The sequence below is a fragment of the Emys orbicularis genome, chromosome 4 (genome assembly GCF_028017835.1).
Source record: "Emys orbicularis isolate rEmyOrb1 chromosome 4, rEmyOrb1.hap1, whole genome shotgun sequence".
NCBI lineage: Eukaryota > Metazoa > Chordata > Testudines > Emydidae > Emys > Emys orbicularis.
The window spans coordinates 152,633,880-152,659,872 of record NC_088686.1 but is presented as its reverse complement, the minus strand read 5'-3'; the positions used below and the strand labels follow the sequence as shown (position 1 = coordinate 152,659,872).

Below are 25,993 nucleotides of genomic sequence, written 5' to 3'. Positions count from 1 at the left end.
CCAGCATGTATTTGCTGGGGGAGGACAACGGACCGAGAGGAGACAAGAGGGGTGATAAGACCGTGGCTCACAGAGACACAGCAGCTCTGCTCTGGGACTGACAGATGGACACAGCAGCTTGGCTGGGTGGACCCTTCACACCGGGGGGACTGAATGCTGGCCGAGCCCCTGTCTCTCTGCACTGACGTAAGGATGCTCACCTCCTGCAGCCAGGTGACTCATCCTTGTTTTGCACAGGCTGCCCGCTGTCGCTGCAGAACCTCACTGGGAGCATCATGTACTGAAGGGGCCCAGTACAAGTCTCCTGCAGGAGTCTGGCTTTGGCTGGATTTGCTGTAGGGAGACGGGGTCGCTGGTGCTGAAGGCCCAGTTTCAGAGTTGCGGAAGCCACAGGCCTGCCCCTGTGGAACTGTGTGGGTCCCTGTGGCTCAGCACATATGCCAAAGGGGTTTCTCCCCGGGGACTGGTTACAGGCTGGAGCATAGACCAGACCCTGTAGGTACGTAACAAAGAATACCCTTGCCAGAGGGTGGCTACAGATGTGGTGGGTTATCTCAATCAAGAGACCTTGAATCACAGTGCAGGAGGAGGTGGGGCTCCGACAGAGACCCGAACAGCCAGGATTTAGCAAAGAGATACGGGCACATCGCCTTAGGATAGTGATAAACAGAAAAAAATCTGCCTTCCTAACCAATTTGGGACTTTCTGAGCTTAAAGTGTTACCATTTGGGTTAATGAGTGCAGGATCCACCTTTCAAAGGCTTGCGAATCAAGTGGCTGGGTGACAGGACTTTGCTCGTGTCTACATTGAGGATATTGCAGTCTTCAGCAATTCCTTGCCAGAGCATAAGGATCACCTGGGAATGGTGCTGAAGAGACTCAAAGGTGCAGGTCTAAGTGTAAAGGTGTCAAAGTGCAGGATGGGGCATTGAAGATGTAAAACAAATTCTGTCAGGAAAGGCGAAGCCGGACTCTGGCCAGTGAATTGTGCACTGACGCATCCAACACAGGCTTGGGAGCGCTGATGATGCCAGCAGGGGAGGGCACCGAGCAGCATCCCATCCCTTTCTGAGCAGAAAATGGACTCCAAGTGAATGGAATGACGTCGTTATAGAACATGAATGCTCGGCAACTGTGGGTTGTCCGACAGCTAAGATCCTACCTGTTCAACCGGAGGCGCTGGGTACTGACTGACAGCCCCCCTTTAGCGTGGCTACACAGAACCAAAGGCACCAACTCTTGGTTGGTACGCTGGAGTACAGCCCTCCAAAGGCATGAGATGGAGACTCAACATGTCACAGGGGCAGACGCGCTATCCAGGCAAGAGGGCCCAGAGCAGATGCATTCGGAATAGCCAGTGGCTAGGCCTAGGGCGTCAATGTCAGGAGGCGACAGGACACAGATGTGCCCAAACACGCCCAGGCAGGTACGTTACATGTCCAACAACCATTTTCTCACTATTACACTGATGGGGTCGTGTGTGATTGGTACATTCCTCAGGGTACAATCTGGACCGATGGACAGCTGTGTCCCCTCAGTTCTCCAATTTGGGGAGCCTTTTACATTGCTTCATTGTGAGAGCAGCCACTCCTGGCCTGTTCACACACGGCTTCTCGCATGCAAAATCACTCCCAGCTGAATATATGAGTGCTTCTAGCCAGCCACTCCTGAATTATATTGCAGAGTGACACTAGCAAATTCCCAGTCCTAGACTTGTCTCCAGAAATATGCGTTTTGTATTGCCCAGCTCTCTTCTTCTGGACAATACAAGCTCATAGAAAGTCCATCATTTCATTACTAGAAAATGACATGCACAAATCTTGTTATCTCAAGTGGAGGGTCCCAAACACTTCAATCCAAACACACTGGCTTAGATAAAACAACAAAACAAGTTTATTAACTACACAGAGAGAGAGAGAGAGATTTTAAGTGATTACAAGTAATGAGGCATAAAAGTCAGAATCGGTTACAAAGAAATAAAAGATAAAATGCAAACTAATACCTAACTTTACAAGCTAAGTGAACTTAAAGCAAATGGATTTCTCTCGCCGTGTATTCACGACTGTCTGGCTGGATTCTTTCAGCCAGGACGACTCCCCCAGTTCAGTGATGCTTCCTTTGTCTTTCAAACCTTATTGATGCCGTGAGTAGAGATGAGGAGAGAGAGAGAGGTGATTTGGGGCATCTGTTCCTCATTTTTACACCTTTAGCTCCTCTTTGAGAATCACCTCTAGCTGGGGTTCAGGCAACAGCGAGTCTGTTTGCCAAGATGTAAATTTCTCGCTCACATCCTTCTTCCTGTCAAAGAATGGCTGCTTAACTAAGTGATATAGTCCAGTTGATTTTGTTGACACCTGACTGACATGTCAATTTCCCTGTTTGCTCTGAGGAACTGATTTGGGCTGCTTCCCCAGATTTGAAATGTGCCTTAGCAACATGGTAACTGAGCCTTCGTGGGTCACAACTGAGAATACCAAATTCAGGACCAACTGCTGAAAAATAGAGCTGATATGCCCCAAAGCTGGTGGCTATTCTCTCATGAGATATACCAAACCAGCAACAAAAGTAAATTGCTATTTCACCACACTGGCTAACAAGCAGTCAGAACAGCAGTTTCCTTAAGCATTCCAGTCCTTGTATCGCCACCAAAAACACTAGACTTATAGATGAGTGGTTCTTTAAAGCCAATTTAATCTAATAACAGGTTCTTCTGATCCAAAGGACCATGCCCAGGTCAATATACAACTCAGATCTTACTCAAAAATCACAGTGTTGCCAGTCCTTTAGTATCTGAAATCTAAAGGTATATTCAAAGAAAGAAAGAAAGAAAGAAAAAGGTGAGAGTTAAAATTGGTTCAAGGAATCAAATAAGTACAATAACTGCAAAGTTCTTGGTTCAGGCTTGTAGCAGTGATGGAATAAACTGCTGGCTTGATAAGTCTCTGGTTACTTCCAAATCATTGGAAGGACCTCAGTCCCTTGGTTACAATGTTCCATTAGTACAAGTCCTTAGACCAGAGGTTTGAGCTGGAAAGAGGCAAAATGGAGGTGTTTCCAGGGCCTTTTATAGCTTCTGCCATGTGGAGGGAAACCCATTGTTTCAAACAAAGCCCTCAGCACAGCTAGTAGAAAATTACAGGTAAAAGATGGGGTTTGGGATCACACGGGCAAGTCACGTGTCCAGGCATAATTTTGCTTAGTCACAGCAGGAAATCATTACCTGTACCCCAGACAGCACCTTTGCAGGACAGTCCATTCAGTGTACATGGTCTCCCATGGTCCATTGTCATTTAAGTGTTTCTTGATGAGCCACTTAATATGGGTCATTACACATACTGAATCTGTTTCCCCATGTTAAGTATCCTCACACCGTCTTGTCAACTGTCTAAAATGGGCCATCTTGATAATCATTACAAAAGTTTTTTCTTCTCCTGCTGATAATAGCTCATCTTAATTAATTAGCCTCTTACAGTTGGTATGGCTACTTCCACTTTTTCATGTTCTCTGTATGTATATATATTTTCTTACTATATGTTCCATTCTGTGCATCTGATGAAGCGGGCTGTAGCCCACGAAAGCTTATGCTCAAATAAATTTGTTAGGTTCTAAGATGCCACAAGGACTCCTGTTCTTTTTGCGGATACAGACTAACACAGCTGCTACTCTGAAACCTTAATTTGAATAGTCCCTCCAGGATGTGCAGGCTAAATACCTTGTGGGTGTTACCCCAGGAGGAAACAGTTGAAATCCAGGTATAGAGCCAATACTCATAACTTCAAATACAAAATGATACATGCATACAGATAGCATAATCATATTCAGCAAATCATAACCTTTTCATAGACATCTTACATGCCACATTTTGTACAAGATTTGTTGCAAATATGTAACAGTGGTTGCAACAATGATCTATATGGTCATATTTTAATCAGATAACATCACAAACATCATACAGCAGAATCTTATAACTTTACCTACAATGTTGCCACACATATTTTACCGTGACAATAATTATCAGCAAATTATGAGTTTTCCTATGATACCTCACAACGCATACTTTGTACAAAATTTATCATAGTCTTGTAAAAGTGGTGAACATTGGGGTACAGTGTGTCACAATGGTCTGCCAAGAGCTAAGAACTAGATTTCAAGCTCGCTGACCATTATGGTTATTGCAAGATGTTTGTACGGGAAACAGTTTACAAGCTATGTAGAATACTGGGTTGAACAACTGTTGAAGGGAGACATGTCACTTGAGGCGAGGTGGGTCTCAGAGCTAACTCAATCAATATTGAAAATCCTGAACATCCCTGGAGGCAGCACTTTGTTTACTGTCTGGGCCAAGTGGAGACCGGTGATCATCGCAGGGAGCAGATGCCAGAAAGCCAGGGATGGGAACCACCCCGCTCGGAGCTTGCCCCTTTTTACGAGGAGTTTGACCAGGTGCTGGGTGCTGTGCTCAGTGGAGTAGCCAGGGTCTAAGTGTAGGGGGAGCAAACATAAAAAAGGCAACCCCCCCCTTGGCTCCACCTCTGGCCATGCTCCCCCTTGGCTCCTCCCATTTCCCCCCCAGATTAACCCCGGGGCTCGGCTCAGGACTCCTGCGGGCTTCCCGGGGGTGTGGATACCCCCATCCCCCCGCGGTCCCGGGAGAGTCTCTCCTGCCCAGCCCACTCTGCAGGTGTCCCCCACCGAGCTGTGCCGCCCGGCCCCACCTGCGGGGTCCTGTCCCCCCCGCCCTGGGCTCCAGGCTCCTGCGCCGCGCCAGGGCCCCCCATCCAGACAGTGCGGCCTGCGCCCCTGCCCTGCGGGCCCGGCCCCGGCCCCGGGGAGCCCCTTGCCCGGAAGGGACCCCCTAGTGCAAGGCACCAGACCCCCGCCGCTCACCTTCTGTCCTGCGCCGCCGCCTGTCCCCGGCCGATCCCGGCCCCGCGCTGCGGGCAGATCCCGGCTCCGGCTCCGGCTCCGGCTCCGGCTTGGGGCGGGGAGCGCTTGGCTGCCGAGCCCTGAGCCGCCGCAAGAGGTGGCTGCACCTGCGGCGATGTTGGGGCCGTGTGGGGCGCGATGGCCGAGGAGCCGGCCCCCTCGCTCCTCCGGCCGCGCCTGCCCCCCACCCATGGCTCCTCCGGCCGTGCTGCCCCCAGCGTCGGCCCAGCAGGCGCCGCTTTTGGGAAATGTGCTGAGGGGAAGCGGCTGCTTCCCCTGCACCCCACTAGCTACACTACTGGCTGTGCTGCACCCCCAGCGCTTCACAACAGCCGCGCCAGCCTGGACAGCGACCTTCTCACCCCTGAACCAAGCACAGGGCCAGTGGGGAGACAGCAAGCGCTGGATGAGGCGGCCAAAGTGATTCTCGGGCTCACTGTGGTCTCCAAGGCAGCTTTGCTGCCGGAGCAGCTGCAGCACATCCTGGGTCTCTACTCGGAGGGGTTTTCTGATGCCCCCCCCCCCAGGGGCTGCCCACCGCGGAACCAGCATCAGAAACACAAGAGGCAGAGGTCGCCCCTGAGCCTGGTCAGTTTCTGGCGGCACATCTGTTATTAATCTAGGAATGGGAGGGATTTTCAATTTATTACCCAAAGCAGAATGTATTGCAAGCTGCAGGCAGCCGCATGTAGCCAGTAATGGCAGGTTGCTGGCACCACCTGGAATTCAAAATGGAGATTGGGAGCGCAAACAACACTGAAACAAGAATTTAATATTAAACTTGGACTAGAAACTCGAGCAATCTTTCAGAGCTGGGCCTAGATTTGCCAGTTGTGGTTGGACGTATTCCTGGAAGTTTCATCACATGACATAAAAGATTAATCTTTAATTCCTGGAGGGCTGGCAATCCTAGATGAACTGTGACGGGTTCAGTCTCAGAGACGCCCTTGGGACTGCCACCTGATGTGCTGAGACTACCTCTGAGCCCGTTTTCCCTGCCAGCTTGGGACTCCAGAATCCTGTCTTGTTGAGCCAGACATGCCAGTCTGCTCCAACACAAACCCAGGGTCTGAACCACGTGCCCCAAAGCTGCAGACTTAACTGAAAAGAGCTTAAGAAGTGTTCCTGTCTCTAGCACCCAGACACCCAGTTCCCCATGGGATCCAAACTCCAAATGAATCCGTTTTACTCTGTATAAAGCTTATACAGGGTAAACTCATAAATTGTCTGCCCTCTATAACACTGATAGAAAGATATGCACAGCTGTTTGCTCCCCAGGAATTAATTACTTGCTCTGGATTACTTAATAAGTAAAAAGTGATTTTATTAAATACAGAAAGTAGGATTTAAGTGGTTCCAAGCAATAACAGACAGAACGAAGTAAGTTACCTAGCAAAATAAAACAAAGCACAGAGATCCAATCCTAATGCAGTAGGAAACTAAATGCAGGTAAATCTCACCCTCAGAGATGTTCCAATAAGCTTCTTTGACAGACTAGACTCCTTCCTAGTCTGGGTCCAACAATCACTCCCAGCCCCATAGTTACTGTCATTTTTTCCCAGTTTCTTTCAGGCATCTCTTTGGGGTGGAGAGGCTACCTCTTGAGCCAGCTGAAGACAAAATGGAGGGGCTTCCAGGGCCTTATATAGTCTTTCTCTTGTGCCACATCACAGCCACAGAATGGGGTCTCTAGCCACCTGGGCAAGTCACCTGTCTATGAATGATTCAGCTTTTTGCAGGCCGACACCATTGTTTACATGTTAGTTTGAACATTCCCAGGAAAGGTCAGATGAGGATTGGCGTCTCTCAAAGTCCATTCTTAGTTAAGTACTCCCAATTACTTGAATAGCCCCTTCACACTATGTTTACCAAATCTGCCTCACGTGCTTCCTACAGCAACGATCACATCCCTCAATATGCTGGCCATGCTCCTACTTCTACAGCCCAAAATGCCGTTAGCCTTCTTGGCAACAAGGGCACACTGTTGACTCATATCCAGCAATCATATCTCCCAACTCCTTTAGCAATCTCAGCTGCAGTGCATGCGGCCCCATGGACTTGTGCTCGTCCAGCTTTTCTGAACAGTTCTGAACCACTTCTTTCTCCACAGAGGGTGGAAACACTTGGAAAAGATTTGCAGCTGAGATTCAGGAGAGGGAATCTGTAGGGAAGGATGCTTCCTGCTGCTTTTTCCTCCCCTGTTGGAGTTTCTTTTGTTTCCCTTCCTGCTTGATGACTCTGCTTGTTGCTTAAATGCAAATTAAGTAGAGCACCCATTCCTTTGTTGAGACAGGCTTGTTTGCCAACCTCAGGTTAGAGCACGTGTTAACACCATAAAGGGGAATCTTATCACTTCACGTACAATGTTGCCACACACATATTTTATCAGGGCAATACTGATCGGCAAATTATACATTTACAAATAATACCTTGCAAGGTTGTACAAAGATTATTACAACAGTGGGTACGCTGTGGACACAAGGGTACATTCTGTCACACTCCCCTACCTTCCCACTTCAGTCCTTTGTTCTCGTGATGGGGTCTTTGCTCAGCTTCCCTGAAGTCCATAAAACATGGGGACTTGCTTTGTCTCTCTGGCCCCTTTGTTGATGTGGGTCAATTTCAACTAGTTCCTTAATGACTCCCTCCTCCACCCAGGCAGGGAGGTGACACCCACCTATGCCTCGTAGCCTGCCCTGAGAGCAAACTTGGTCCCTTTTCTCCCCCCAGGGTAACACTGCAACACAGAGGGGAAACTGAGGCACATACGGGGGTCATAAAATACTACAACAAATTCCCACTTTGTCACAGGGACCAATCCCCTGGTATTGTTGGTTTTTTCGCCCCACCTGGCTGATCTGACCCAAAGTGGCTCTATTCACCATGGTACTGTTTCCAGGACGCTGGGGCTTTCAAATGTGCTGAGAAGGCCCAAGATGAATCCTGGTATGTTATAGGAAATGCATTTCCTGCTGTGGGGCGCTCACACTCAGGGTCATTGGCACCCCATTGTGCTGGGTACGGCACGGACACACAGTGACCAAGACCAGGCCGGCATAGCAGGGGGCTGCAGGTCGGGATTGAGGGGCATCGGTGGGGAAGGGGGGAAGGCAGCCCCTGCTCTCACTCTGCCCCTGGCCCTGGTCCATTCTGGGTGCACTTGCATTTCTCTGGAGGCCCCTCGACCTCTGCCCAGAGCAAAATCCCAATCAACTGTGCCATGCGGCTGCAGGGATGTCACCGCCTCTGGGCTCCAGGACTGACAGACTCTGTTAATGGTTCATTCGCTGGGGGATAAGAGGCTGGAGCAGCCCCTGAAGGAGAGACAGACAGGGACCTTGCAGCTCCACAGACACCCAGGAACTGCTCCTTCCCCTGGCATAGAGTGACCCCAGGTGAGTGGGAGCCCCAGCCCTGTACGGACAGCCCTGGCATCACTTGGCCTTACAGCAGCCTTCTTCTTGTGGGGTATCTGGTGAGCACAGGGGCTGTACACAGACGGGTGAGTTATTGTACGGTCTCTGATGAGCGTGGGAACCATGCACAGATTGGTGAGTTATTGTAGGGTCTCTGGGGAGCACAGGGGCTGCCGACAGACTGATGAGTTATGGTAGTGTCTCTGGTGAGCACGGGGGCCGTGCACAGACTGGTGAGATACTGTAGGGTGTCTGGGGAGCACAGGGGCTGCGCACAGACTGGTGAGATCTTGTAGGGTCTCTGGTGAGCAAGGGCACTGCATATAGACTGGTTAGTTAATGTAAGGTCTCTGGTGAACACACAGGGGGCTGTGCATAGACTGGTGAGCTCTTGTGGGGTCTACACAGTGTTTGCTATTTTGGCAGGGCTGGGAGCTGGCAGCTTGTCTCTGGGCTTGGGAGACAGTCACAGGGAACTGATGGGTCTCCTGTCCCCACAGGCGTCCCTCACATGGTCCCGCTGGAAGCTGTGAAGGCCCATCCCGGTCAGCGATGCTGATCCTGAGCTGTTCCTCCAAGCTGCGGCTGCTGGAGGGGATGTTACGGAGGGGCCTGCCTGACACGCTGCCGGTGACCAGGACTCCCCCGCCCCCACAGGGCCAAACGCTCCCACCCTCGGGCTGGGCAGAGAGCAGGGGAAAGTCCCTCAGAGCCCCCTGGGTGATGGGGCACATATTGGGCTGGGGTGCAATCCCCTGGGTTGGGCTTACATGGAGGGCTGGCCCCTCCACCTGGTCAGGGGGTAGCAGTTTGGGGGGCAGACCCTTTCTCCAGGTCGGGGGGCAGCAGTTCAGGGGCCGGGCAGGCTCTTATAGATCCACAGGGGATGTGCTGTACCCCAGCCTGTCACCAGTCCCCTGGGAGTGACCCCTGTAGTGGGCCGGGGCCCGAGGCTGCACACAGCTCCACAGGGGCAGGCCTGTGACCTCCACCACTGGGCCTTTGACACCAGCCCTCCCATCTCTCTCCGTGGCTCCCTGCAGCGAATGCAGCCGAGTGAGATGCCTGCGGGAGGCTTGGACCGGGCCCCTGCGGTGTGTGTTGGCAGAGACCCCGGCAGCCTTTGCAAAACACAGGAGTGGTTCATTACTCTGACGGCTGCAGCTCTGCTTCCAGCAGCTTAGCTTGGGCCCCTGCTCTCTCCTTAGCTCTGCCCCACTCTGTCTGACTCAGGCCATTCCAGCTCACATACGGAGGACGGGACTCCCCTGGCCTCCTGACTCCCTGATAAGCCTGCCCGCCCTGTCAATCAGGCTGATCTGGAGCATTGGCCTCTCCCCATTGTTCCTGGGGACTGTCAGTCTCAGGCTCCTGATTTCCCATCGACCCTTCCCCTTTTAGTGCTGGGAGCTAGTCAACCAAAACACCCCCACTGAATGTTAGTAAGGGGGCAACAGTCCGCTTACATTAAGAAAAAATCCAGTCCCTGATCCTGCCCCAGGCAAGGGTTTGAACCCCAGGAGCCAGAGGTTCAGACTGGAGGTGTCAGTGAAAAGGCGAATAGCTCGGCCGGCAGGGAGCAGGGTTTTCCCCCCCTTGCCTGTAACACTAAGGAAAGGCTGTTGAGCTCAGGACACCTGTCTGGCTGGAAGTTGACCCCTGTATTTGAGTGGGGCAGGGGAACCGCCCCCCCCAATCTCCACACGGAACATGTGAGTCACACGGGCTCCGGCAGAACTTCCCTGAGGCTGTGGCCAAGGGAGCCAGCTCACAGCCTGCTCTCCCTGGGGAAACAGAGTCAGAGCTGAACCTGGTGGGAGCTGAGCCCCCAGCTGAGCATGGGCAGACACGGGCAGGGCATGGCCAAGGTTAAGACCCGGAATCGCCAGCAGAGGGGTCCTGGCCTGGGGTGAGGGCAACAGGTTAACCCCAGGAGGGGAAATGGATTCCTGGCATACACACAGCCCTGGGGTTGGGACAACCAGCGTAGGGGAGCCCCCTGCATCACCAGATCCTGGGACACCAGCACCCCAGAGACATGGCTGGGCTAAGACCAGCCTCGCAGGGGGACACACTTACACTGATCCCCGAAATGCTCAAGGGGTCACTTCCTACCCCAGCCGAGGGGTCAGGACACCCCAGGGTACAGCCAAGATGGCCGACACATGGAGGAAGAGGGGGTCACGACCCTCCTCACTCCCTGGCAGATGGGGGTGGGGAAATGCAGTGGCTGGATCCCATCCCAGTTTCAAACCCAAAGGTTTGGGGCGGGGAGCAAAAGGGTGTTGAGGCTGCATGAAAACTCCCCCCTTCCCCCTGCTACTATCAGTGAACAGACTTGCCCTAAGGGTGGATGTGAGCCTGCTCTGAGCTGGGTATTGGAAAGGGTGAGTTTGAGTCGAGCCAGCTGTGAGCATGCTGACCGTGCCTGGTAGGACAGGGATGGGGAAGATGCTGTGGCTTCTATGGATAGCATATGGGGGTTCAAACTTCACCAGGACGGTCACTGGTTACAGTGACCCTGCCCAGTGAAGAGATGAAATAAAGTAGGATTTTTCTGTAATATTTTTACAACACTATGTGTGCCTCAGTTTCCCCCTATGTGTTGCATGGCTACCCAGTTGCGGGGGCGAGGGTGAGGATTAAGTTTACGCTCAGGGCAGGCTAAGAGACATGGGGTGGGTGTCACCTCCCTGTGAGGGTGGAATAAAGGGTCCTTAAGGAACTTGTTGAACTCAACCCAGATCCCCAAGGGGGCCAGAGAGACAAGGCAAGCGCTGCTGACTCCTGGATTTCCCCGCCTCTCAGCCGGGAGGCTGAGCAGAGACCCCAGCTCGAGAGCACAGGACTGGGAGGTGGGGGGTGCTGGACAAAGATGGAGGCTCTCACCTGGAGCTGGCCAAGGAGGTCAGACGGAGACGGAGACAGCCTGGATAGGGACTTTCACTCCAGCTTGGCTGGGCCCTGGCTGACCGCAATGGACACTGCTTTACCCCCAGTTCTCTCTGCTGACCTAAGACCGCTCCGTGATTCATAAACCAGCCTGGCTTGACAATGCTGCCGGGTGTCACTGCAAACACAGGCTGGGGTGTGGGAGCCTCCAAGAGCGGCCAGGTCTCTCCCGGGGTCTGGCTCAGTGGGAGGCACCGGGCAGAGCTCGCGGGGTGGAGCAGGAGGGCTGGAGCCCAGAGGCTCAACCTCAGAGGCGGTGGCCTGCCCTGCAGGAAGAGTGGGGCTCCCTGGGGGGTGGCACTTTGAGGGCTCCTCCAAGGGGCAGAGTAAAAGCTGGGGCCCAGCATCGATCCTGGGGATCCGGGACATCCCCGGACTCTGACCCCTGTGTCTTGGCAGGTCTACGGCGCTGTGATGCATGTGAACCGCGGGAACCCGGCAGGCCAGGAGGTGCTGGTGGATTCATGGCCAGCGTTCAAAACGGTCCTCACCCGGCCACGCAGAGAAGTGCGGCCTTTGCTGGGCCCCTCCCATCGGCCGCGTTCCCCTCCCCCACCTGACCCCATCTCTGCCCCGCTTCCCTCCCCCGCCTGACCCCATCGCTGCCCCGCTCCCCTCCCCCGCCTGATGCCATCTCTGCCCTGTTCCCCTCCCTGCTCCGTTCACAGGATCCCTTCCCCCTCCTCAAACTCTTACTTGGGGCTCGCTGTGCCCTGCTTCCCCGATGCCGTCCCTGAGGGTCATGGGGGGAGGGCAGAGGCTGCGCTCACCCACAGACAGTGTCCCCCCTGCAGGTGGCGCGAGACCCAAGCGATTATTTCACCAACTTGTACACGACCTTCTACCGGGACGAGGGCGCCTGCCGGGCCCTGCTGGAGAACAGCTGCACCGTGGACTGGGGCCAGGCCTTCCAGATACAGGGTGACTCCCTCCAGCCCCGCTCTGTCCAGCACCTGCCACATGGGGGGCAGGACCGCTCCCCCTCCCACAGGCCAATAGTCCTGAGGAGCCTGCCTGGGCCCCTTACCCCCCCCCCCACAGGCCAATAGCCCCGAGGAGCCTTCCTGGGCCCCTCCCCCCCACGGGCCAATAGCCCCGAGGAGCTCACCTGAGCCCCTTCTCCATCCAGACCCGGAATCCTGAATGAGCCAAGCTTGGGAACCCCCAGTTGGGCATGCTGGCTCACAGTGGCCCTTGGCCCCTCCCTGCTACTCTCCCGCACCGGGCTGGGCCCCCCACGTCCATGGGCACCTTTCAGGGGCCCCTGCTGACAGCGCACGGCTGTCCCTGCAGGGCTGCAGGACGGGGTATACGAGACCATCAGGGACATCGCCAGGGCCAGAGGGCTTGAGATGGAGACGTATCCGTACCGGCCGCTGCTGCACCCAGACCCACCTGCCATGCCCCAGTACCGGTAGGTGCCCCCCAGATATGGGGTGTGTGTGAGAGAATGGGGCAATGTACACAACCAGCCTGTGCTAGCTGGAGCGGGGAGCGGGGTTGGGGGAAGGGAAGGACCCCGGGGTGCCAGGCCAGAGGCCTCCATTGCGCCCTAGATCTGGTGGCAATGAGTTCCCCAGGCTAACGGTGCTGGCAGAGTGAGGGCATCACCACAGCCCCACACATAGCCCCAGGCCTTGGGCACATGCTGCCAAGGATTTCCCATCCTGCTCCGGGGCAGGGCTGAGTCAGCCCTAGAGCTTCGCCAGGGGGCAGGGGCAACGCAGCCTGGCCAAGGAACCTCTTTGGTCCCAGGATGGGGGAGCAGGGGGAGGGGCAGTCTGTAACCCTTCAATATCCTGGGATGGACAGCCAGGGGTCCTTGAACCCAGAGCCGTCCCCTCTGAGGGGAGGGGGCTCCAAGCACAGAGTCCCCTGGTCCCTCCTTTCCTGTCAGCGGGTAGGTCTCCGGGAAGGGTGTTCGCTGCCCACTGAGCCCTGGTGCTTTCATCTCAGGGAGCTGAGCTTAGCCAAGGCCCATTGGCACCGATGACTCTGCTGGGGCTGGACTGGGCCTTGTCAGACAGCCCCTGTGCTGAGGCCGCGGGAGTGTGTCGATCCCCTCCCCGCATGTGCCAGGGCCTGACTTGATCCCGTCCCCCCAGGGCTCCCCCTTCTCCCCCACGCCAGGTCTATCCTCTCTCAGCCTCCCCCCATTCTCCCTGTGCCAGGTCACTCCCCCTCCAGCCTCCCTCCCCTCCATGGGGGACACTGGGAGGAGCGATATGGGGGCTATAGGCACCCCAGAATTTTCCATAGCCTCCCCTCCCAGTGCAAAGGCCCAACGTTACGCAGCAGTAAGGATGGCAATGCCATACCATGCCACCCGTCGGTCTCGGCTGCTGCTGGCGATGGCGCTGCCTTCCGAGCTGGGTGGCACACCCCTCCCCCACAGGATACATTCCATGCCCCCCAGTTTGAGATTCGGCAACCCCCCATCCCCTCCATTTTTCTGTCCAGCCCATCTCAGCCCCACAACTGGGAAGAGGATGGCGCCGCCGGACACTGCTCCTCTCCTATGCCATGTCATACCAGCTCAATTTCTGCTCCCCGGGCTCATTCCCTTATACCAGTTCGACCCTCCCAGCCCCGGGCTCACTGCACCCCAAGCCCGAAGCTGGGTCAATATCCCCCTATGTTCACACCTCCCATGTTTGGTTGCTCCCCGCTCCCCTCCCCTAGACTTACCCCTTCTCGTGCTGGTTCTAGTCCCCCTGCCCCCCACGCGCTGACATCCTCCTCTTGCCAGGTCAACCCCCTCTGTGCTCACCCCACCCCGTCCTGTGTCTCTCTCCCCCCTGCCCTGTCTTGCAGGCCTGACAAGGGGCTCAGGCTGGCCCCCGTGTCCCCCGCCCACGCCATGCTGCTCAGAGACACCTGGAACTTTGGGGGGAACAGCCGGAGCCTGCGGTACCTGTGCCTCCTGATCCGCCACTTCCCCAACGCCTGCCTGCTGGCCCCTGAGGGGACCCCCATCTCCTGGTCCCTCACCGACCCGCTGGCTGCCCTGACGCACGGTTACACCCTCCCGGAGCATCGCGGCCAGCACCACACGAGGCCCGTGGTGGGGACGCTGGCAGCACAGTTGCATGCCCGCGGCTTCCCTGTATACACCAGGGTGCTGCCCCACAACGAGTCTTCGCTGCACACCCTGCAACGCCTCGGCTTCCGCATCCTGCCTGGGGTGTTCTACCAGCTGATGGTGAGGCCTGGGTTCACCCAGTCCCAGTCAGCCAGTGCCCTGGCCTCGGCCCAGGATCCTGCGCCCAGCTCTGGGGAACGGCCACACACACATAGCACATAGCACGGGGGGAGGGGAGAGGAGGAGAAGGGGACATGGCCTAGGGCCCTGCGCACAGCTCTTGGGGACAGCCACGGTCTGCCAGCACGTAGCCCTCGGGGAGGGGAGGAGACAGGGACACAGCCCAGCCATGCCCAGGGACCTTCCACCCCCGAGAAGGGGACACATTGACCAGCCACCAGGGAGCTCAGCTGTCAGCCCTTGGGAAGCCAGGGCCTGGTAGAGGAGACTAGCTCATGCTCCATTATCCCCTGGAGCAGGGCAGAGGCTCAGTAGGGGGCGCTCTCCCCTGGCAGTCAGTGCTGGCCCCAAAGAGACCAGGGTGAGGGCTCAGCAGGGGGCACTCTCCGCTCACAGTGCTGCCCCCGTGCCCTGTGCTGTGGGCTCAGCAGGGGGTGCTCTTCCACTCCCTTCCCCAGGCAGTTTGTTGCTCGGCTGGGGCTGTGGTGGGGGGGTCCCGTTTCCAGGAGCTGCGCCTGGTCTTGCCAGAGCTTTGGTGCAAGCTCCTTTGGGCTCCGACCACATGTCCCAGCTGTGGCCCACCCCTTACCTCCCCTGTGGTGATAGGGGGCAGGTGCTGGCCTTGCACGGTTGCTCCAGGGCCAGTAGCCAGCTGGAAAGCCAGGCCAGGGCTTGTGTTGATGATGGTGCACTACACGCGGGAGGGGAGCGGCCATAGGACCCCATCATAGAGCCCTGCTGGGCCCGAACACAGGGAGGAGCATCCGCTCTTCTCCCTGCCCCCCAGAATGGACGTCCTCGGCCCTGGGCAGGCGACTTGGGACTGACCTGCCCCCTGCCAGCCCCAGTGCACAGGCTGCTCCTCCCCATGTAGCTGGGCCCAGCTGCAGCCCCAGTGAGCTGTGGGGTTGGGGGGAGGGGACCCCCCCCCACAGCAGACATGCAAGGTTCTCCTCCCCCTTGCTGGTAGGTCAGTAGCTGTGTGGAGAGGGGGTGGGGCACTCTGGCTCCTTGCAGGCCCCAGGGACACGCATCCCCTTCCTCTCAGGGGGTGGGACAAAGAGAGAATTTTCTGTATTAGTTTTGATGCCTGTTTGCCTCAGTTTCCTTCTGTACTTTGCATGTCTGCCCAGTGGGTGCCAAAAGGTTAAAAAGCCTCTCCTGGGGCAGAGCAGGGACAGGAGGGGGAGTGTCACGTGGCTGGGGGTCAGGAACTGGGCGTTCAGGATCAAAACCAACGGAGGCTCCACAAAGAAGAGGAGCTGGCGTTTGGTGGGACTCAGGAGTTCCCAGCTAGGACTGAAAGAGATGGAGACAGGATCCATGTTTGGCTGTTCAGCAGCTTGGCTGGGTGGGGCCCTGGCCTGTGTCTTCACCTTCACTTCTCTCTGCTGCCCCAGGGACCTCCCAGGCCGGGTTCCCGGGGACCAATAAACCGTGTGCTGTGTGGAAAAGGCTTTGGGATGTCACTGCAAACACTGGCTGGGGACACTGGTCCCCAAAGAGCAGCCAGGTCTCTCCAGGGGTCTGGCTCAGTGGGACGTGGTGAAGCAGGAGGGCTGGAGCCGTGTGCTCGACCCTGGAGGAAGAGAGACCCCTTGGGGGGCTGGCACGTCACAGTGTTCCTCCAAGGAGTGGTTTAAAAGCTGGGGCCTAGCACTGATCCTGGGAAGCCACGACCGGGAGCAGCGCTGTCGGTCCCAGCTGGGGGCACCCGGCCAGTGTGGGGTGTCTCCTTCACAGCCAGAACCGACATCAGAGAAGGGGGGGCACATCTGCAGGCAGACCCGGGGTAGAGCCAGCCCTGCCCCCAGCCAGGGTGCAGCCCCACCAGGGCACAGCGCCCCTCCCCCGCTGGCCAGGGAGCTCTCCCCCCAGAGCAGTGCCCCCACCCCCAGCCGGCCGGCCTGCGTTTCCCCATGACTTTGACTCTCAGACTTGCACACAGTCTCCATTTCCCAAGATTGAATCATTATTTAAAAAACTGTATAGAAATCACCACTCTCCCATCATTCCGTGCATCTCGCCCAGCCTCTGGCCCAGCTCCGGCCTCAGCGGAACCGCTTCTCCTCCCACACGTACAGCTTCCCCGCAGGCACCTTCCGGAAAAACAGGCTCTTGCCTCGGTTCATGTTCCCCTGCACGGAGAGGAGAGGAGACGGCTGTCAGGGTGCCCTGCCCTGCCCTACCCTGCCCTGGGCAGCTTCCCTCTGCCTGTCACCCAGGTCCCTGTCTGCCTGGCCCTTCCCCACCCCCAGCCTCCTACCCACACAGCAGGGCCAGCGCTTCCCAGCCCTTCTGTAACCCCCACCCTGAGAGGAGTGCCAGGCACGGCTGCCCCACACACGGCGTCGCTGTGCTATGGGGCCGGGGCGAGGCCGGGACGTACCTCCTTGAGCAGCTGGCTCCAGCAGTCTAACCAGGAGGAGGAGTTGGGTGCGTGGGGGGGAGTCCACCAGCCAGCCTGAAAAGAGGAGAGGAGGGAGGAAGTAGCAGTGAGCCGTGTTCCATGTGCCCCGGGGCCCAGCCCTCGCATGGGGACTGGGCCACACGCCCACCGTACTCCGGTGTGGACACAGCCCTGCTCCGAGCCTGCAAATGCAGCTCAAGCTGTGCCCCACCACGGCCTCTGCAGCAGCCAGTCGCCCGGGGGGATACGGTTTGTTGTTTCCAGGTGTGCATCAAGGGTTGGAAGACATTGGGTGTAATTCATGAAAAATTAAACACAACATAGTTAGAGATATTAACCATACTTTGCATAACCACGGGCCAATGCACAAAAAATGTTGTGTTCGTTATCTTAGCAGTAAATTGAGAGGCACCCTGGGGTCGGTGGCTGTCCAAACACACGCTGAGATATTGGTAAACAGATGTGCTGCAGTGGGGGCATATCCCGATACCTCCCCTTCCCAACAGATGTGTTGACCTACCTCATAAAAGTAGCCTGGCATCGCCTTTTCTTTACACAATATTTGAGGGGGCTCCATAGCCCAAAGTTGCCAGGTGCTGCCCTCTGCAATCCATATGTGCTGATAGTCAGCGGCTGGTCAGCACATACCACTTAGCTGTGTTATTGCGGGGCGAAGCCACCTCCCACACGGCACGATGGACCACCCAATCCCAGGTAACACGTGATGCCACATTCCCAGGATGCTAAGCCACAGTTGCCCCCCTCCCCCCGCCAATGGATAATTGACCTTTTCTTTCACCATGGCCAATTCTAAACAGTGGTAAAATTAACAAAGGAGGACAAAAGCGTCAGACACCCGAGGATGCCCATAGATATGTGCCACCATACATACATGATCCTACCCTGACAAATTTTGCAGGCTTGAAGCAGCAAGAGCGGTCCCACCACTCCTGTTCTGGTATTTTGCTGTGGCCCTGCTGTGTCTATCTGGACTATGCACTGTTTCCAAGGCTCCTCCCCTCCAGCCTCCCACCACACTATGGTTCGGGCCCCATCAGCAGCTCGAGCCGGAGAGAGTCTTTGGAGGTATTCTCCCTTCTCAAAATCATAATTATCCAGATAATCCCATGGATAGCTAGAAACCCGGATGCTCCAGGCAGGTGGCTGTCCCACGACCGAGGCCCACAATGCCATGATCAGAAATCTAGGGGAAACATATGCTTTGAGTTGATTGGCATGCGCCCATTTCAATTTGCCGGGTAGCTGAAGCTGGTACCCTACCGGGGAGATGCGATTTACAATGGAGTAAAGACCCATCCACTTGGCGTCCAGAGTGTGGGCCGCCTTCCCCAGCTTTTCCAACATTACCTTGTCTTCAATTTGCCATCCCCAGATGTCTTTACTGATGATCCCTTACGTTTGTCCTTTTTCTTATTTAAAGCGGCCTCTACGGCTTCACGGGTTTTACATACTTCCTTCCTCAACTGGGCAAAGCTGAGACTTTTGGGTTGTGGCAAATAGTAAATGTGATTATTGGTAAACACAATTCTTACATTACATTTGCCTACTAGCGGGTTGCTAACACTTCCATCCTCCCAAAAGACTGCTTCCCAGCAATTAACACATACCCATTGCCCATTATACAGTACTTTAATCTCATTATCCAATTCATCCCACATACAGGATCCTAGTAAAATGTCTTTACTACAGGGCTCTGGAGCAACAGGCAAGGACAAGCACACCCACTTTTGAGGAGTCCACTCGGTACAACCTCTTGTGTCCAATCGCTTCCCTCCCTCCCCAGCCCACTGGCTCGAGGTCTGGGGTAGCCAGAAGGATCCCATGTGCAATATGGGGAGTGGGCTAGCTTTCCATATCTTTGCTTCCAGAGCCTGTTGGTGTGGGATTTTAACAACAATTCCCCCAATTAAAGGGTCTGGCCTTACTATGCTAGAAACATACTGCATTCATTTATATTGATAAGTATCCAACAGTGAGCTTTTGCTTTGCTTTAGCAAGTGTCTTAAAACCTTAGTATTTCCTGATATTACCCAAAACATTTTGTATTCCAAGGTGGACAAAGCAAGTATTTGCATTTCAGTACATCCCATGTGCAATAGCAGTATGATTTTTCATTTCCATTTGTTTTTGTATTAGGCTGTTCTGTAGGGACAGCGAGCATAATTGATTCTTAATTACCTCCAAGTCTACAGTATTTATAATCCCTGCTCCAAAACCAATTTCTCCCAATATGTTGTCTGCTACGTCCAGAGGTTTCCCTACAGCATTTGACACACAACAGTGCTAGCAACAATATAAACAACACAAGACAACATAGAACACAAAACACAATTTCTATTGTGAATGTAAATTCATGGTATCTTGGGTTGCTCTTCAGCTGGTATCAGCTTTTCCTGATTTTCTGAAAAACAAAAAGAACATGTTTCTACCTCTTGGGGGTGGGGGGGGGCAGATTATTGCTTAAAATATTCCTTTCTTTACAAATACCCTTGCTGATTGCAGGCAAAACAGAGGAATTAGCCCCATATTTTCCTGGGTTTGTTCTATAGGCAGGCCAGATTTTAATGGCTTTTACCTTTAACAGTCAGGTAATTTCATAGAATATCAGGGTTAGAAGGGATCTCAGGAGGTCATCTAGTCCAAACCCTGCTCAAAGCAGGACCAATCCCCAAAGAGATTTTTGCCCCAGCTCCCTAAATGGCTCCCTCAAGGATTAAACTCACAACCCTGCATTTAGCAGGCCAATGCTCAAACCACTGAGCTATTTGCAGTAACACAGAGGCTTTCTTGCTTCTGTTTGGATTCAAAGCTATCAGCAGCTCAGAGACTCTCTCTTAAAAGGGACACAATCAACTTTCCCCGGAGTTTTGATTACTTTTAACTTTTAACTCCTGCTTCCAAAACACACAGTGATTTGAAAAGGAAAACACAACCTATTGTGGCTCCCTTTGGCAAAGGGACAGTTTGATTACACAGAGCCACCTTAAGGCTCAGTGAGGGGCACAGTCTTTCACTCTTTTACTACAGCTCTTATCTGCTATTTTGTTACCAAAAAACAGATTTAAAATCTTTTCCCATTCTCCTGACTTTGCCTGCCCTGCTGCAGCCACGACTTTGGTCTTTATTTAAAACAGTTTACATTTTGTAAAGCATTGAGTTACCTTAAGGGTTAAATGCTATATACCAAAGATAAACAACACTAGTTACCTGTGTCTGGCAAAAGTGTTTCTTAGTTTTGCAAGTTGGAATAGAAGATTCAAATGGATTTTAGTGGTATTATTTAAAACAACACCAATTCATCATAAACCTCCAAAAACCAGGAGTGTTCTTTTAGCAAATTTGACTAACTTGTTCTTAGTCAAATGATTTCACTTAGATAACCTTTTTGCCTGGATTATTTACAGACATTCCTTTGGAAATGGGCCCATTTTCCTTCAGAATAACTGCAAAGAAACCAAGAATTCTCTTCTTCATTAACATATGTACGGCACCCCCAACTACGAGGAGAGCACCCCGTGGGGTAATTATGAAAAGGAAAGGGACCAGGAGGGGGTGGGGGCTAATTAAGGAGCCCACCCTCCTTGCTGAATTGGTAGTGAAACAAAGCCTGTGCCCATGATAAGAAACGGTTCAACGAAAAAAGCAGGACTGGGCCCAGACAAGCAGGCAGGCAACAGAAAAAAAAATGGAAAACAGGCTTGAGGGCATAGTGGCAGGAGTGAAAAAAGGAATGAGTGCAGACATGGGGAATTTAAATCCCTGAAACACACGGCCGGCTCTAGGATTTTTGCCGCCCAAAGCAAAAACAATTTTGGCCGCCCCCCCGCCCATTTTTTAATTACACCACCCCCGGCCCCGCCTCAACTCCGCCCCTTCCCCAAATCCCCAGCCCTGCCTCCTCGGAGGGGGAGACTCCGAGTGGCCACGGCGCGGGCGACGCTTCTCCCCCTCCCTCCCAGGCTCTCAAGTCTGGGAGGGAGGGGGAGCAGCGGCGCGCGAAACGGCCGCTCGGGATCTCCCCCTCCCTCCCAGGTTTGAGAGCCTGGGAGGGAGGGGGAGATCCCGAGCGGCCGCGGCGCGCGAAACAGCTGATTCGCGCGCCGCTGCTCCCCCTCCCTCCCAGGCTTGAGAGCCTGGGAGGGAGGGCAGTAGCTGCGCGCGAAATAGCTGTTTCCCGCGCCGTGGCGCGCGAGCGGCAGCGGAGGTGAGCTAGGGCGGCTGGGGCACATTTTTAGGGGCAGCATGGCCGGCGCCAGAATGCCGCCCCTAAAAATTTGCCGCCCCAAGCACCAGCTTGTTTTGCTGGTGCCTAGAGCCGGCCCTGCTGAAACACTACTTGGAATGGTATAATCTGAGTTGATTAAGGTGTTATTTTGGGAGATAAGCAAGTTTTTTAAGGAAAGAGAGTGAGAAGTTAACTCTGCAGAGGCTGGAGAGAATTAATCCGTTGAATGTTGTAAAAATGTTACTGGAATTATTTCAGTACAGGTAAAATTTTCGGTGGCTGAACAAACTCTTTGGGTATATGTTTGATTATTCACTAATTGGGTGACCAAATAACAGTAAGGGCCTCTTTCATCTAACATACTGCAAATTCCAGGAACGGCCATCATATCTACCCCGTCATAGAACCCATCAATCTCAATTTCTGATTCCTGGGACTCATTTGTAGTGATATCATATATTTCTATTTCCACCGACCCATTTGTTGTTCACTCAATTGTTCGCTCATATGAACTATTCTGCACTTTGACAAATAATTTTTCTGAACAAAATTTTAGTAAATTACTAGCACGTCACCTTGTCCTCTTCTTCTGCTGTCCAGAAGGAACAGCGGCACCAGAAGGAGCGATAGCCTGCATATCAATCAGAGAACCATCTCGTGGCAGAAGAGCCTTTTTGTAGTGCGAAGCATGGGTCCAGGCAGTCAGTCCTTGGCTCTTCACAGCGGTGTTGGTAGTTAACAGGACTTAGTACGGACCTTTCCAGCATGGGGCCAGGGCAGTCTTTCGCTGAAGGACCTTTATGTAGACCCAGTCTCCTGGTTCCAGCAAATGGCAGGGTTGCTCAGGATCCTTGCGTAGTGCTTCTTTCACCTGTGTATAAAGAGACCTGACACATTTCATTAGTGCCTGCTGTTGGGTGATGTTAAGGGCCTTGCAAACCTGTTGCATAATCCGGCCTGTGGAAGGGGTGCCTCGGTCACTGTTGATAGAGACAGGTGGAGCAAACCGGGTGATAAAGTCTTTTAACAATCTTTTAGCCACTGTGATGGAATCGGCCCTGACACAAGAGTAGGCCTCTATCCATCCGAAATACATACAAACACAAAGAAGGACATATTCATAAGAACAACATTTTTGCATATTGATAAAATCAATCTGGATATTCACAAAGGGTCCCCACGGGGTGGGGTGAGTAGCTGGTTTTGCTCATACTGGTCTGCCACTGTCGTGGGCTAGGCAGATAGGGCAAGAGTTACATTACTGCTGCGCCATTATGAAAAAATTTGGGGCATACCAATGTTGCAGTACTGATGCAATCATCCCCCCTTTGCTCACGAGCACCATTCCATGGGACATGCAAGTAAGACTGGTGAGCAAGACCTTGGGTGCCACCAAGTGGCCGTCTGGGGAGCACCACAAAGCATCAGGATGTAAAGAACAATCATCCCACCTCCATCAGTCTTTCTCATGCTCGGAGGTTGAATCTTGCATGAGAGCTAAATCTTGGAGGGTGTTAGACATGGAGGGGGACTGAAATAAAGAAACCAGGATTAAATGGAGCCGGAGACCCAGAAAGGGCCGCCGGTTTGGCAATAACAACCGCCAAAACATTTCCTCTTGTAACATCATCATAAGGTTTCTGGTGAGCAATACAATGCACAATGGCAATAGCAGAAGGAAGCTAAAAAGCAGAGAGAAGAGCATTAACAAAAGGCCCATTACTAATCCTTGCCTCACACCCGGACATAAGAAATTCTCAGTGTTTCCATAGCTGTCCGTAATCATGAACCACCCTGAAGGCATATCGGGAGTCTGTGTAGATGGTACCAGATTTGTCCTTGGCCAAGGTACAGGTGTGGGCAAGAGTGACAAGTTCTGTGACTTGGGCTGAGCGTGCTCCCGGGAGGGAGTGGGCTAAGGGGGTGCCCCCAAGAGGCCTCGAAGGATCGAGAGATATCTGCTGGCCAGCAGGGGCTTGGGAAAAAACCCAATTTCCCTTTTGTCTCCTTTAATTGTGTTTTGAGTTTCTCTTGGGAGTCCTTGAGACTCCTCATTTTAGATTCACGGCGCCGTTTTTTCTGTTTCTCCATACCAATCGAAATATGCATCAAACTGACCTTGCCCAACTTTATTGGCTAGAAGTGTGCCTCTGAGGTGCACAATCTTGTCAAGGTGGTGTTCATTTTAAACAAAATGTGATTTCCAAGGTACTTATGCATAAAGAAGCATGCTGTGGCTCACCACCCTAGGAACATTCTAGAGAAGGCCGGGTGAGGGGGGTGAGCTCAACATGTGGAGTGGAGAAGTATAAGCATGTGATGAACAAATCCATATATGGAAAGGTTAAATATGATTGGTTAGAGGTTTGTGTTATGTAACTTGTTATGTAACTGCCATGTGCTATAAAATAACAATGGGAGGGGCTCCTTGCTGGAGGCATTCTGTCTGATTTTTGTACCAGGGGCTCTCCCTTTGTGCACATTGAATAAAGCCTTGTTGAATTGAATCGAATCAAATCAAATTTAATTGAATTGAAGACCCTTGATTTTGCCTGGTATCTGACTCATTTGGGAACCACAAAATCCCAACAGTTTCTTGGTGCAGTGAGCAGGGTGAGAAATATCCTTCAGGATCATGACCTACAATCAAATTAGAGGGTAAGTTTGTTCATTTTTTATTTGGTTGTGTGTCTCTGACTTGACTGGTGACTCTCATACCTTTTGTAGTAAGCAAGTCTTGGTGTTGGGGAATTCAAGGGGTTTGTTGCAGTTTTGAAACATTTAGGTCGCAGTCTTAAGACATTGTACTTAGTGTGGGGGCTGCTTAAGTTAGATTCACGTAAGTAAGTTCCTCTGACTAAGTGTTGTTGAAGTGGGACATCAAAGAGGCCATAATGACCAACAGTTAGTGTAGGGGCATGGAATAGCCATAAGTACCTCTAGTTAATGTGTTGGCTGGCCCAGATCTCCTAACTGGAAATTGTAATTGTGCAGATCAAATAAATTGGAAAAAGGATTAATCTGCTGATTGGGCATTTCAGTCTGGGGTGTTTAATTTCAATAAATTGTTATTAGTCTGTAAACAAAATTGTATTTAAAAATTTGGAGATTGGAGGATATTTAGGTTAAGAAAAAAAAAGGGAAAGATGAAGGGATATAGTGATCCACAATATGAAGAGTATATAATTAGTGCTTTTATAACTATTGTAACAGTAAGTTTATTAGTTTTCCTGTGGATATATTTTAGCTGTATGACTGAAATAAAGAAGGACAAAATGGCTGGTATGTGTTTAATTGTTGATTATGAACAGCTGGTTAGAAAGTGTGATATGCTAAAAGGAAGGGTGGGAGAGTTAGAAGCAGAGGTAGAAAAACTGCAAGCAGAAGCAAAAAAGTATAAAGAAGCAGACTTGCAGGGAAACAGATCTTGTCCCTCAGCACCTTTGGACCAGTAATCTTGTACGGACCTGGCTTGGTTATCTGTCCAAAAAACAAAAAAATCATTTTTAAGCACGTAAATGTAATAATTTTTTCACAACTGGTAAAGCTTTCACTTGCTTTTACCGTAACAACATCGCTGTCTTTCCATGACTCGGGGTCTATCGGGTGGTTCTCGACGTCGCTATCCTCCGACGGTCCCTCGGTTGCCATGTCCTCGTATACAGGCTCTTCTTCCATTCCTACCTATAAAAAACAAAAATATTTAACCATCAATATTTCTAAAACATTTGTAATTTTTCATTAATTTGTTATAAAAAGGGTCTTACGTCTGCCTTTGAGTCAGCTTTCTCCAAATCCAACAACAAATTTTTTCGCACTTTATCCTTTTTCTCTTTTACAAATGGCTGTGGCTCCATAAAGTCTTCCACTTTCTTGGGTTCAATTTCAGGATGAAAGACGGAGTTCGGCAACAAGCCTTTCTCGTTAGCAAAATAAGCATAAAGAGGCCTTCTCTTCTGAACACGTACTGGTGCACCCAGGGGCAATTCTGGCTTCTTGGCTTCTGTAGGCGTCTTGTACATGGACATGTCTTTGTGTCTAGTCTCCCAGTTTTAAAGCCCCACTCACAAAAATACGTATTTTTATACACATGGCCAAATGCTCATTGGTTAGAGTTTTTCAAATAACACACCATGCAATAGTTTATTTCTAAAAGGCTCTTGTTTAAAATCTTGGGACTATAGGATTGGTTTAACAAGTGCATTCTGTGACCTAGCTGTAAAACAACCTCTGATTGGTCCACCGAAAGGAGGTGCTAGCTCCACAGGCTCGCCACCCAGAACAGCTATCATTTCACTACCGACAGTCGCTGGGGTAGGATGTTTCGCTCTGCATGTGTTCAGTAACACCGACTCTCTTACTGCTTTATTTTTCCTCTCTTTCTATTCTTGAATAACCTACCCTTTAAAAAGCCTCTCTCCCGACTCAACCACATCCAATAACCTTTCTTTCCTTTTTTTCTCTAAACCTTACTCAAACTTTCTTTTTTTCATCTTTACACTCTCTCACTCTCTTCTTTCAACCTTTTTCTCTCAATGTACCCAAGCACAAACACACACACTTCCCCTAGTCAAACACACACACACACACATTTTCAAAATGGCCAACGGCGCCAAACTTCGGCACCAATGGAAACGGGGTGGGAAGGCAGGATATAAGCCCTAAACGGGGCCTGGAAACCTGTCAAAAATGCATCGTGATGAATGCTATCGAGCCGTATACTACTCATAGTGTTTTCAGCCTTGGACATTAGCAATGGCTTTTGGTCTGTTCCTGTGCAC

The 25,993-nt window shown here is 52.5% G+C and overlaps 1 protein-coding gene across 1 annotated transcript; it reads left to right on the top strand.

Moving 5' to 3' along the window:
* The first annotated feature begins 1,274 nt into the window (after positions 1 to 1,274).
* On the top strand, positions 1,275 to 14,598 carry LOC135878781 (glycine N-acyltransferase-like protein 3). The gene is made up of 6 exons (XM_065404529.1): positions 1,275 to 1,426; positions 8,843 to 8,972; positions 11,694 to 11,801; positions 12,089 to 12,215; positions 12,588 to 12,708; positions 14,109 to 14,598. The coding sequence occupies exons 1-6, from the start codon at positions 1,275 to 1,277 to the stop codon at positions 14,596 to 14,598; spliced, it is 1,128 nt and encodes a 375-aa protein (XP_065260601.1).
* The last annotated feature ends 11,395 nt before the right edge of the window (positions 14,599 to 25,993 follow it).